The sequence below is a fragment of the Ipomoea nil genome, unplaced genomic scaffold (genome assembly GCF_001879475.1).
Source record: "Ipomoea nil cultivar Tokyo-kokei standard unplaced genomic scaffold, Asagao_1.1 scaffold3199, whole genome shotgun sequence".
In the NCBI taxonomy this organism is placed as follows: domain Eukaryota; kingdom Viridiplantae; phylum Streptophyta; class Magnoliopsida; order Solanales; family Convolvulaceae; genus Ipomoea; species Ipomoea nil.
In genome coordinates, this window is record NW_017619627.1 from 175,689 (window position 1) to 190,575 (window position 14,887).

At 35.4% G+C, this 14,887-nt stretch overlaps 1 protein-coding gene across 1 annotated transcript; it reads right to left on the reverse strand.

Annotated features, from left to right (window-relative positions):
* Nucleotides 1-10,031: 10,031 nt before the first annotated feature.
* Nucleotides 10,032-14,512, reverse strand: LOC109168575 (cytochrome P450 90B1). Its single transcript, XM_019317638.1, has 8 exons — nt 14,053-14,512; nt 13,654-13,978; nt 13,412-13,564; nt 13,087-13,332; nt 12,913-13,005; nt 12,712-12,790; nt 12,441-12,547; nt 10,032-10,764 (listed from the first exon to the last, which is right to left on the reverse strand). Exons 1-8 carry the CDS (start codon nt 14,256-14,258, stop codon nt 10,462-10,464), a joined length of 1,512 nt encoding a protein of 503 aa, XP_019173183.1. The 5' UTR covers nt 14,259-14,512; the 3' UTR covers nt 10,032-10,461.
* Between the last annotated feature and the right edge of the window lie 375 nt (nt 14,513-14,887).

A 14,887-nucleotide genomic window follows, 5' to 3' on the forward strand; every position in this document is an offset into this window, starting at 1 on the left:
GCCACCGCCTATAGAATTCATGGCGGAGGATTTTCAGTGGTGGTGGCTGGCAATTAGGAGAAATGATAGAAAAGACCATTTTGCTCCCAAGATTTTATACTAAATGTTGGATTAAATTTTTCTAGCCAAATTTGATCGGAGTGATCAAAATTGACAAAAATTACATACTCAAGGTACTAAATTGACACTTTTAAAAGTTATGTGCTAAAATTAACAAAACCCCTATAATCGTGTGACCAAAATTGAAATTTTCTCTCTCTCTCTCTCTTTATATATATATATATATATATATATATATATATATATATATATATATATATATATATATATATACACACACACACACACACACACAAACACACACACACAACACATATATTCAAATTCAAATTAGAACCAGTAGTTACTTGACTAATCCCATCTATCTATCTAAGATGTGTTGGGTTGGGCTTTCCTCCTATGTGGTAAATAGCCCATGTTTGGACCAAACCTTTTGTATCCAATATATTTTTGAGGAGTTAATTCCGACAATGGTCCTCCGACTATTACGATTTTCCAAAATTAGCCCTCGACTTTTAATTTGGACGAAAAAGACACTTGACTTTAGAATTTATTCCGGGAATAGTCCTCTGTTATCTATCTGTTTCTTAGGCGTTAGTTTTGAGGGCAAAATGGTATTTTCATTAGCTTGCTTTCTTCAACCTGCATTTTCATCGTTTCCTCTATGTTCATTGAGCATAGATTACCAACTTCCAGATCTTTGCTCCAATAGATCGTTTAACTTTGCTGTCATCGATGCTCCAATGTGATTTCTTCCCAAGTGGTACTGGTATGGTATAATGCCAGTAGACAAGAAAATACAGAAAGAATGTTACTGTACATAAAACATCTTACCACATATGAAGACTTTTCAATCAAAATGCAATGCACCATTTCATGGAAAACAGACACTTTATGCAACATAACATCCAAATCCAAATTAAAGTAAAGGGTGCATCATCCACTCGGCAAAGCTCCTAGCTATAGAACCTGAACACTATGACCTCAACGACGACTAACCATGGGAACAGAAACTATGACGAGGAGGAGTGTCGTGACTGGTGTACGACCACATTACACCCTTCGTCGGACTGGCCAAGAATCTTGCAGACAGAGGTTTCTTGGTCTATTTATGTTCGACCCCGGATCAGAAACAACATTTCCCAATACATTCGATTACTGGAACTCCATCTTCCAGAATCGTCGGATCTTCCTCCTCAGTACCCGACCACCAATGGCCTCCCTCTCTACCTCTACGACGCCCTCAAAAAGGTCCTGAAAATGGCGGAACCTGATTTCACCGCCAGCTCCGCCATGTGCTCGTACTTCACGCACATGTTGACTAACGAACAAACGAGAACTTGCGAGCTCATGAATCAGGGGACCCTCAGCGACATGATCGAGGCTTCCGGCGGGATGCCGAAGTTAATGGCAGCATGTTACACTTTTCAGCTTCTCAACGGTATCTATTGCATGCACTGTCGAATCTTCCACTACGACTTGAAGCCTGGCAACGTTCTCGTCTTCCCCGGAAAGTACACCCGCGGGCACCGCCTCAATCTCTGCGACCTCGGACTCGCCATGTTTCCCGCTGAGGAGAATCGCCGTAAAGGAGACTGTTTACGGCACCGCCGTAAAGGAGAATCGCCATGGGGTCCGATGATCGAATTGAATCTGCTTGGTCGGTAAGTTTTCTGCTGCAATTATTTGGATGAACTACGCATTTAGCTTTCCATTGCCATAGATTTGCAGCATTGCTACTCGTGGATCTACTCAATTTGTTGATATATAGAATTGTTTGTGTGGCCTGCTTCGAATGGCTCCGGTTGTCTGTGTTTTTTCAGTTTCTCCTGTCTGTACATTCTTAAAATTCGTGTTCTGAGAAGGAGGCACAACCACATTGGGGTTTAAGCACGGTTTGTGCTTCTGTTTGGATATGTGGTTGAGTTTGAGTTTTATAATCTTTTTTTAGAAAGAAAAAAGAAATGAGGAAGAAGAAAGAAGCTAATGAAATGACTATTTTAACCCCTACACTAACACCTAACTAACTGAAAGTTGACGGAAGGACTAATGTTGGAACAAATTTGATAGTCAAGGGTCTATTTTGTCCAAATTAAAAGATGAGGACTAATTTTGGAAAATCGCAATAGTCAGAGGACCATTGCTGGAATTAACTCTATTTTTGAGCCATAATTATTATTATTTATATAATAATAATAATAATAATAATAATAATATTGGGGATATAAGGAGTTGGGGAAGTGGAAGAGTCATGCATATAAAGAGGTGAAGAAATTAATTACATTTATTTCACTTCATAAATTGCCATGTCAAGTGAAGCTATAAAAATGAGCTTCTTCATTCTTCTCCATGACCACACTTCTACACACATTATTCGTTCCATTTGTTTTTGGCAGAGGCAGTGAAGGGGTAGTAAACAAAACCTTCTTTTGCTTCTACACACACTATTGTTCGGCGGCACGGTGGTTGTGTGTTCGATGGGTTTTGTCGCACGTTTGATGGATTTGTTGTGAGGTTTGTCGAAGCTCTTGGGTGTTTTCTTCATCAAATATTTGAAGAGGTCAGCTTGTTTGTTCCAGGCATCGTTTTTGGGTAATCTCGTAATATTTGTATCCACTTTCATCTTGTTCGTGATAGTTGAAATTTTGACTACGAGATATTATTCCTTTTAGGCATGTGAACGTGATAGAATGTATTTGACCTAGAATTGTTGTATTTGATGATTTTTGGATGTTTGACTCTGGTGGTAGTCAGAAACTTTGTATCCAAGATTTGTTATAGTGGAATATTTGGTGGTGGTGGTCCCGTGGGTTTTCCCCGTGATTTTGGGGTTTTCCACGTAGATCTTGTGTCCCTCTTGTTGTTGTTTATTTGGGCTATTGTGTATCGTCTCGTATTTGTGGACCGTGCCGGGTCTGTGATTTTCATCGTCACAGGAAGTGAGATTTTTCCCAACAAGATGATGGGGGCTAAATATTAATGAAAAAAGGGAAAATGCAATAACATTTTTATAAGTTCAATGGTGTATTTGAAAATTAATGCTTGATAGTATATCTATGAATAACTAATAGTATGCTTGATACTGTATCTATAGATAAAGAATAATAGTGCACACACTACAGTGCACTATTATATATCCTAAGCGCACTTGTCAATTATTAGCGAATACGTTATCAAGTGTTTTCAAATGTACGGTCTTAATTATGAAAATGATACTACATTTTTTCTAGATATATAAGATTAGTCTATATGTAATCATTGCACATTATTATTAGGAGCAAATACCAGCGGAGGTCCTCTGACTTTGGTGGCATTGCCACTTTTAGTTCTCAACTTTTAAATCAACCACTCTTAGTCCTCTTACTTTTTGTTTCTAGCCATCTATGGCCCTTCCGTTAAACTTGACCATCTAATTCCGTTTTCTCAAGGATAATTCAGTCCTTTCATAATTAATTTATTAATTATTATGTTTGCCGAGTTATACCGAGTCGTTTGGGCACAACCTTCGTAACAGCTTTTGTACGCCATTTTGATTCACGAGCTGGTTTTGTACACATTCATAGCTGGGGAAACCATTGTTTGACTATTCTGATGAGGAAATTAAACATAATAATTAATAAATTAATTATGAAATGACTGAATTATCTTTTAGAAAACGGCATTAGATGGTCAAGTTTAACGAAAGGATCATAGATGGCTAGAAACAAAAAGTACGAGGACTAAAAGTGGTTGATTTAAAAGTTGAGGACTAAAAGTGCCAGTGCCACCAAAGTCAGAGGACCTCCGCCGGTATTTACTCTTATTATTAGAATTAATTTCACTTTTGGTCGCACGACTTTTGATGTTCTATCACTTTTGGTGCACAACTTTAAAAATTTTTAATTTTGGTGCCTAACTTTGTTATTTTTATCAGTGTTGGTCCTTTCGGCCAAATTGACAGCGAAATGTTGCTGGATTTTATATTGTTAGGGGTAAAATCGTCATCCCAAGGAAACATTTTCAATATCTAAACAAAATCACTGTAAAATCATATCTATAGGTGTTTGATGATGAGAATAATGGGGAAGACGGGCAGAAACCAGACAGATCTATGGGATTTATAGTTTCGACCATTGACAAACTCTTCTCTTCCTCTTAATATGATTTTTCTTTTGTTTAAATATTGAAGATCTTTCCATGGGATGACGATTTTGCCCCTAAAATATAAAATCTGAAAATATTTTACCGTCAATTTGGCTGGAAGGACCAAAACTGATAAAAATAACAAAGTTAGACACCAAAATTGAAAAAATTTAAAGTTGTGCACCAAAAGTGATACGAACTCAAAAGTCGTGGGACCAAAAGTGAAATTAATTCTTATTTATTTATTTATTTATTTATTTATTTAATTATTATTATTATTATTATTATTATTATTATTATTATTATTATTATTATTATTATTATTATTATTATTATTATTATTATTATTATTATTATTATTATTATTATTAGACAAAATAATACTTTTGGTACAATAATTATTTTGGTTATTTGAATGTGGTTATCAATTATGTGGTTCTTTAATTATAAAGCAAACATATTTGCATGGTTCCTTAATTAATTACCTTGTACAGATAAGGTCATTCTATTTGTAGAGCAAATAAAATCCCGTTTAAGCCAATCTTATGAAGGGATGCTTGGGTAATTCTGCATAATTGTAGTAGATTAACAAAATTTCTTAACCTTCGGTTGAAAACAAGATTTATTTGAGTTGTAAATGAAATTGAAAGACCATACTTTTGTGAATACTATGAAAGAGTGAAAAACCATATATTTATAAATAAGGAAATGAGGCAAATTATATCGTGCACCGCGTTGCATAATCGATTATGCACCGCGCATCAAAACGACGTCGTTTTATTTAACGAAAAAAAAGGCATCCGTTTCGCGCCGTTCCGCAAAAAGTAATTCTGTTCTTCAGTTTCATTTTGTATACACTACAATTTCAGTTCAACATAACTACAGTTTCATTTTGATATAAGTACAGTTTCATTTGATATTTATACACTCAAATATGTGAAAATGTTATTTAATTTTATTTTATATACACTATAATTTCATTAAAACACAACTACATGATCATTTCGATATAATTACAGCTTCATTGTACAATATACACTCAAATATGTGAAATGTTATTCAGTTTCATTTAATATACACTGGAGTTTCATTTCACCACAACTACAGTATCATTTTGATATAACTGCAGTTTCATTTGATAATATAAAAATAATACGTGAGGCAGGGTCGGTTTAGATACATTGTAGTGTCAGTTGGTAATTAACATACAAAAAAATGTGCGTCCTGTTAACACTAACGGCGCGACATTTCTTTACTTAAAGAAACGGCGTCGTTTTGACCGCGGTACACGTACACTGCGGTCCACGATATAACGACCCTGGAAATGATTAATGGGCTAAATGTGTTTACATTATAATTAAGGGACCAAATTAAATGTGTCCATTTTATAATTAAGAGATCAAATTTAAGCATGTAAAATAATTAAGGGACCAAAAAATACAATTTTCTCGATCTAAATCTTTATTATTAAAGTTTTTCTATGATTCAAGTAAAAGAATTAATAATAAAAATGTATGATTGCAATATTAATTATAGGGAAATGCTGAATATACTCCTTAGCTTCATGATGTGGAATTCAAAGAAAAACAAAAAGAGAGAAAGAATGAGCATTTTAACACATTAATTAATAGAAATACAATATATAATTCGGACCAAGGTCCAAAAAATAGTTTAAGGAATCAAAGTTATAATGCACAAATTTAATTTTAATACACGATTTTGTTGTTGGTGATAATTGTGCATTTTTAAATGTGAGTATTTAAATCATGATCACAAATTTAAAAAGTAATATAAACCTTTTCTTGATCAATTTTGGAGTTCTGATCTAGAATGTGGTCTTTTGCTAATTAATTATTTTTTTTGAATGATGATGAAAATTTTCAATTATTATTAGCAGGGGCCCAGAATTTTTGTTTAGGGGGCGGAACATTACAACAAAAAGATAGTTTGAAAAATAAAATAAAACACTTAAGAAGTTATCCATAAATATTGTTGGATATAGACAAAAAATAAAACACATTAAAACATTATAAAAATATTTATAATAAAATATGAAATATAATTAATTTGATATAATAATTTATAGGTTTGTAAAAATCTAAAGTAATTTTAAAAACTGTAGAACAAGCAACTATTAATAAAAATAGTGAAAGTCTACGCTATCCATAAGAGGAATTTGAACCCGAGCACTCTCATTGTATAACACGCATTGCTTGCCACCTGATCTACCTCAACTCTTGTTAACATTTTATGTTTTCTTCTATTTATACTATAACTTGTATTATATATACATATATAGATACAATGTTATATATGGGGTGGGGGTGGGGGTGGGGGGAGTGGGGGCAGCTGCCCCCACTGCCCCCATTGTAACTCCGCCCATGATTATTAGATGGTATACACGAGATAAACTTTACTCTTAAATTATAGTCTACACATTATATATGAAATGTGAACCATACTAAGAAGATTTTATATGGACTAAACTGTAAATATATTGACAAAACTCTTACTTGTGATCTTCTAATATAAGAATTATATTCTACTTACTGATTATCCAATCCTTTTCAAAGGCAAATATAGCACCTTCTTAGTTCTACATTTTGAAACTGATCCACCAAACTACGTACAATTAACAAGTTGTTTTTAAAATTATTATCTTCAACACTCAACAACCTGCCATGCAATTTTTAAAAGATCAATTTGACTACTTAAGTTTACTTTGTCATTGACACTTTTCTGTATGTAATAGACTACTTATATATTACTTTTATATTCCCATATTAGTTTTACATTCTAAGCATTCTAACAACCTTTTTATTTCCCATCTGAACAACCTTTATATATATATATAGGGAAGGGTTCAGGTGCGGGTATAACTTCCCGTGCGGTTGTGCGGTTAGATCTGAGCCATTGATCAAATCTAAATCGGCTCAAATCAATGAAAAAAAAAACGCGTGTTTGGAAGAAAGCCACGCACCTTAACTGTTAGATCTTAAGCACAAACTCACACACATTAAGTACAAAACCCACACACATTAAGTACAAACTCACGCACATTAAGTACAAAATCCACGCACATTGTTGGACAATAAGACGCACTTTTGGTAGACGCTTTTGCTTTTGGTAGACGCTTTTGGTCATTTAGACGTGCTACATGCTTCTTCATCCAACACACATTAAGCACAATCTCACGCACATTAAGCACAAAACCCACCACTTTAAATATTAACTCACAGACTTTAAGTTTCAACAACTCTGACATTAAGCACAAACTCACGCACATTAAGTATAAAACTCATGCACATTAAGCACAACCTCACGCACATTAAGCACAAAACTCACGCACTTTAAGTATTAACTCACAGACTTTAAGTTTTAACAACTACTCACGTTAAACACAACCCCACGCACATTAAGCACAAACCTCACGCACCTTAAGCACAAAACTCACACATCTTATATACAAAACTCACGCACATTAATCACAGATCCGCTCACCTTAATTTTGACCTAGATGCAAAAATTACAAAATTGCCACCGCGTCTCTTTTAAAAATTTTGGTAATCCTGGACGTTTATTTAAGCGAGATGAATGGCCCAGATTAAACCGCACAACCGCACCTGGGCACCCTAACCGCACCAGAACCTAATTCTATATAGGGAAGGATCAGGTGCGAGTGGTGCTTCCCGTATAGTCGTGCGGGTGAACTTACATTAAGCATTACACTGACGTACTTTAAGTACACAACAGATGCACACTAAACACACAAATAAAATATATTCAAAACACAAATTCACGCACCTTAAGCACAAAACTCACGCATCTTGATAGTACTAATTCTCGGTTGAACTCGTAGAATGTATGTACCGTATGTATGTGTATGTAAAGTGTATATGAACAAGGAAGAAGTATAGAGCAAATAGGCATCTTTTATTAATCTTGTTCTTGAGTTGGCTTAGAGAGAGGGGAGAGCTACAAGCTAGATAGAGGGAGTGTTTAGTGGAAAATGAAGGGATGGAACCCCTAAAATGAAGGGTTAAATGCCCTTAAATAGGTTAAATCAAGTCGGGTTTGACCTTGACCCGAACCGTTTGACCCGACCCAAATAGGACCATGGAGCGTACGGGGAGCCTGAACCCGAGGTATATTCCCCATCACATCTTAAGCACAACCCTCACGCACCTTAAGCACAAAACTCACGCACCTTGAGTACAAAAACACACGCACTTTAAGTTTTAACAACAACTCACATTAGTACACACTCATGCACATTAAGTACAAAACTCACGCGCCTTAAGCACAAGATTCACGCACCTTAAGCACAAAACTCACCCAATTAAGCACAAAACTCATGCACTTTAAAGTTTCAACAACAACTCACATTAAGTACACACTCACGCACATTAAGCACACAACTCATGCACCTTAGGCACAAGACTCACGCACCTTAAGTACAAAACTCACGCACGTTAAGCACTACACACTCACGCACATTAAGCACTACACACTCACGCACTTTAAGCACACAACTCAAGCACCTTAGGCACAAGACTCACGCACCTTAAGTACAAAACTCACGCACATTAAGCACTACACACTCACGCACCTTAAACACAAGACTCATGCACATTAAGTACAAAACTCACGCACATTAAGTACAAAACTCATGCACATTAATCACCCGTACAACCGCACGGGAAGCATTCACTTGCAATGGAACTTAAACATATATATATATATATATATATATATATATATATATATATATATATATATCAAATGCGGTAATAGGCTTCAGGTAAAAGATGGGGTTTAATCTCAGCCCTTGATCTAATCAAAATTAACAGCCCAGATTGAATACCGATTAAAAAAATATGGTGATAATTTGGTCTTTTTGCTTCGGCAAATTATGCTGTGCAATCGTGTGCACCATGGTTGCAAAAACGACGTCGTTTTACTTTTTTAAAAAAATCATTTTTTATTCCCGTTAGTTACGTAAACATATGTTCATAATTTTATAATTTCACATTCTGAATGTATAGTTATGAAGTTATGGATGTGTAGTTATGCAATTCTGAATGTATAGTTATGAAGTTATGGATGTGTAGTTATGCATGCAATTCTGAATGTATAGTTATGAAGTTATGGATGTGTAGTTATGCAATTCTGAATGTATAGTTATAAAGTTATGGATGTGTAGTTATGCAATTCTAAATGTATAGTTATGGAGTTATGAATGTGTAGTTATGCATGCAATTTTGAATGTATAGTTATGAAGTTATGAATGTGTAGTTATGCAATTCTGAATGTATAGTTACGAAGTTAATGGATGTGTAGTTATGCAATTCTGAATGTATAGTTATGAAGTTATGGATGTATAGTTCAAATTATGCATAACATAACGCTGTTAATGACAATCGAAACTGATTTTTTTTTTTTTTTAAGTCGGACATCAAAACGACGTCATTTTTGCAACCGTGTGCACCATGCATGATGCACACGGTTGCACAACATAACGACTCTTTTGCATCTAGGTCAAATTTAAGGTGCGTGGTTTTCCTTCTTAAGATGCATGATTTTCTTTCTTAAGGTGCGCAGTTTTCTTTTTTAAGGTGCGTTGTTTTATTGCTTATCAGTGGCCGGCTCTGGTGGTGCTGTCTTCTTAAAATCGATTTTGTCAACCTTTGCCTCACCGGCCATCGACGATCTCATAACTTCCTACATAGAAGAGGTCACTACATGCCATCTGACCACAAGATACTTGGTATGTGTATGTGTTTACTTAATTAGACCATAAATTTAAACTTATATTTAAAATCCAAAATAATTTGAAGGGAATCTCCGCATAACAAGAATAAAGGCTGGATTGAATTGCTCACAAATTTTAAATAACAATATCATTACATATACATACATGAAAACTACAAAAGTCTCCACCTCCTCCGACCAACCATCCTAGATACAACGGATAAATTAATACTCCGTACTATACTATAATTTACAGCAGATAGAGGATTCAGAATTTCATAATATGTGACAATTGTTCTTTCGTCTTCCTCAAACAGTTCGAACTGAATTTCGAACACAAGTAGGAAAGATATGATGAGGATCATATCGTCGTATTCGATATTCCTCCACTATATAATAGCATGCAGGCATGATACAAAACAAATATCATCTTCTTCAATTCTGATCTGTCACTTCTGCTTTAATAATGGTAGAATTGAATTTGCAGACTTTTTTTAAAAAATATAATATATATATATATAACCGTTACTATATATCTTTACTTGTACAGCTATGATCAATACACTCTTGTTCCGTAAAACTGTGTTGCGGCGGCGGACGGTGGCGGGACACCGTGATGGGCAAGCCTTTGGGGAAGTCGACGAACGGGAAGGCGAACGCCTCGTCGGAATCCGCGAGTTCCCAGTCGTAGTTGAGGACTAAATGGCGGATGAACACCGCCATCTGCAGCTTGGCCAACTCCGATCCAGTGCACAGCCGCGGCCCTCCGCCGAACGGCATGAAGTTATTATTATTACTCGCCGGCGGCGGCGGCGCCGATCCGTCTTTGTTCTGCATGCATGCAAATTAAACAAACCTCATTGGAGATCGGAAAACGTACACGACCACATATCATACATTTTAAAAACCTTAATACCTTATATACTCGTGAAACTATACGTAGTACTGGAATAGTACGTACCCGACCCGTTTTCAGAGTTTTAAAAAATAGAAAAGGACCCATCACCCATGTTGAAAGAGAAAATATGAAAATAAAAAATAATATTATGTTGAAAAAAAAAAAAGAGCTGACCCCACCCCGAAAACGCACTTGTATGTGCACGTGCACGTGGAAACCCCACTCCAACATGGAGACTTTAATCATCATCTGCCCACCTCGGTCCTCCCAATGTAATCGATGTTATTCGCAAGGAAAATACTATTTTTACTTTTACATACAAAATTTTGATGTTAACATTTTTATTAGAATCCATAAAAATAACTAATCATCAATTGTCATTCTTTTTTTGCCATCTAAAAGAAATAGTATGACCCTGTTTAGAAATGTAGTTAACTTATCAATTAATTTTGACTTATTTGATCACTATTAGTTGTTTAACTGGTTAAACAATCAATATAAATATTTGATTAATTAGCTTTTTGTAACAACTTATTGTTCCAAAATGCTAAAATTCAAAAAGTTATTCAAAGTAACTTTTTCGATCAGTTTTTGTGAGATAGTCATTTTTTATGTAATCACTTATCAACTAACAACCAATTTATAACCATAACATCTCTCTACAATAAGCTAATGCTATCAACTAATTAAACTCATTAATCCAATCAACTAACATTATTTACCAAACACCCATATATAGTCCAAAAATTACCATTCCAAAATTTACTCTATTAAACTATATGATATTTTTCTCTATTAAACTAAGGGACACTGAATATTTAAACGCCGTTTTTAATCCGTTGGGAAATTAAATCAGAAAAGTATTGAGCGGAAATAATCGAGTTTGTATTTGGCGGGGCCGGTGATTCTACGTACATAATTCAAAAATATGTTGAATTGATCCTGACAGTTCATGGGGTGGTAGCCTACAACCAGTGGGTGGACTATGATTACTTGAGCTTATGAAATGATGGAATGTTCTTTGTACCCTTCATGCCATCCCTTCCCACCAAGTTCCTTATCCACTTTATTCTATAGATCATCCTTATTATCTTTTCTTTTCTTTTTTGTTTCTCTATTTCAGGTTTAAATTTTCGGTATGAAAATATATAGGTCCTGTTTGGTAAAAAATTGGCCTATAGGCTAATTTTGGCTTATTTGATCACTATTAATTGTTTGATTTAGTTAAAATATTAATATAAATGTTTGGTTAATTAGCTTTTTGCAACTCCAAAAGGCTAAAATTAAAAAAGCTACTCTTAGCAACTTTTCCAATTAGCTTTTTGAGAAAAGAAATTATACCAAACAGCTATCAGCTAACAGCTAATTTACCAAACACTTTTCTACAATCAGTTAATGTTATCAAGTATTTATACTATCTAATTAACACAATCAGCTAACAGCAAACAGCTATCAGCTAACAGCCATTTTACCAAACAGGGCCATATATAACGTTTTGTCTAATTAAATCTCGATTTTATAAATAACATATGAAGTTATGAAGAAATGGAAAAGGAAAGAGGAAGCAATAAAAGCAAGATGCAAAGGTGTTTGAGCAAAATTGACAAACCTGCCACCTCCATGGATTGAAGTGCTGGGGATGGTCAAAAAGTGAAGGATCTAAATGCACGGCTGCAATCACCGGTAGCACTTTCCATCCACATGGAATGTCATACCCTTTTCATATATGAGAAAAAAATTCATACTTATATATACTCTATATGTTTACTTATAAATAACCATAAATCTAAAACGGAAATAATAAGAGATTTTGGACACTTCATTTACTTCCTAGCATGCCCATAAAAATCATCTACTGTACTCAACCATCAATCACATACCTTTATACCGAACGTCCTTGATGGCTTTCCTGTGCAAAAACCTCACCACATTCCCCAACCTTAACGTCTCATTCACGACCTGATTCACATTAACAAAAATCCGTCATACCATTAATGTGCAATCCAACTATTAACTTAGACTTTTAGTGATTTAGTATCAGAGCCAGACCAAAGGTAATGGGTTCGAAGAGTTAAACTTACGCAGTGGGTGAATTCCATTTTCTTGTAGTCTTCCCAAGTCAACTCCTTAACTCCAGATTTCTCATTGGGTTTGGAGATTTCCGAGTGCTCTTCCTGTTTCATTAAAGAATTGTGTTTAAGTGGGTAGTTCGGATAGATTAAGAAAACAGTTGTGGGTAATTAAAACGTGGTTACTCTGAGTTGTTGAATCGCGGCGGGACAGCCTTGCAAGAAGAAGATGGCTAAAGCAATGGCCACCGAGGATGTTTCATGGCCGGCGAAGAGTAAACTTAGAACCAAGTCAAGAATTTGTTCCTTGGAGAGGCTAGAATTGTTGAGAACCCAACCTAGGAGATCGTTGTCCTGTTCTTTTTTCACGATGATGCCCTGTCCTCTCTCCTCCATTTTTCTCTCGATGAATTTAAGGATCGTCGACCGCGACTGCCGGAAACCCGCCGGAAACATCAGGGTTTTTGTAATCTCAGGGATCAAAATTAAGTAAAATGAAGGTCTTAGGTACCTGCAAGGCCTTTCTGTACGCTGTTCCTGGGAAATTCAATGGCGCAGAAACCACCCCTTTCATGAAAGTAATATACTCTTTCTTCAGCTTCTCTGTCTCCAGCTTCCCTGGCTCCAAGCTCATTATATGTTCCGCCATGAAATTAAACGTGAACTGCAAAGATTCAGAGTGGGTATATGTAAGCACTTGATTCTGGGCAGATTGGTTTTTGATTTGTTGACGAAATTATGTAAAGAGAGTACCTTTTTGGATTCATCTTGGGCACAGATGACAGAGTTTTCCTGCCAGGACCCAAGAACAAGCAAAGTATGTTTCTCCACTTCTTTGAGAAGCTGTGTTCTGAGCCTAGCATTGCTCAAGAAATTGAGAGAAATACTCCGCATATCTCTGTGCATTTCTCCGACCAAAACAAGCATCGACCATTTCCCAAGAATCCCACCAATGCTCCTCGGATAGCTGCACTCAAACAGCCGCCCTTCGTTCTGCAGAATGAATCTGTTCAGCCCTGCATCTGCTGACACAATCGCCGGCTCCCCGAATAAATTCGACTTGAATATCTTCCCAAATCTGCAGCAATTCAAACCCTCAGATTAAAAAAAGAAGTGAAATTAAGATTCATCTTTTAACTCTTGGTGTTTTACCTTGATATGTGATCTTCCATGAACTCTCCTATTGAGGTAGCAGAATAAGGTTTCAAGTAGCCAATGGTTTCACCCAGAAACGGCCACCCCATCTTCCCCGGCGGAAGATTAAGGTTGTAGTAGTGTTTTCTTTTGCAGAAATTAATGAAAAGAATTGCAGCAAAGATCACAGGAAGAACAAAGAGAGTGAATTCCAAGTCAGACATAGCTGACTGCAGACTTCCTCCCTCTGGAAATCTGAACAGATTTAAAGATTTCTTTCTTTCTTTCTTTGTTTCTTTAAAAAGGTGGGGGGAAATATAAAAGATTGAATCAGATAGATTCTGGAACTTGCAAGCAAGCCCAAGAGCTTTATGTTACAAAAAGGAAACTTTCAGTTTTCTGAAGATGTGTACTAAGCTTTAAGGAAACGGAGAATCTGCAAGCACCTCATGTAAGCTTTATGGCAAACTAAGCTGCTTTTTATAGGCTTCTTTATCTGTCGCCTAGCGCTATGGTATATATACTCACTCCTAATTAATTATGGGTAATCTTTTTTTATTTTTTTTTATTTTTTAAATTAGATATATATAAATCCATTCACATTAAACTTTTAATTTGTATTGATTGAATAATATAATGAATGACTCACCATAACTATTTTGACTAGGACTTTAACTACTTTGATGTTCTACTTAATTAAAGTATTTTGTTGAAACGGCCGGTATTAGGTTCATTTATTGTCGCCTAGTGCACTAGTATATATACTCACTCTTAATTTTGGTATGTGTATTTTAATTGTAACATGTTATGATCTATTAACGGACATAAACCAGGGGTATTTTTTGTATTGATT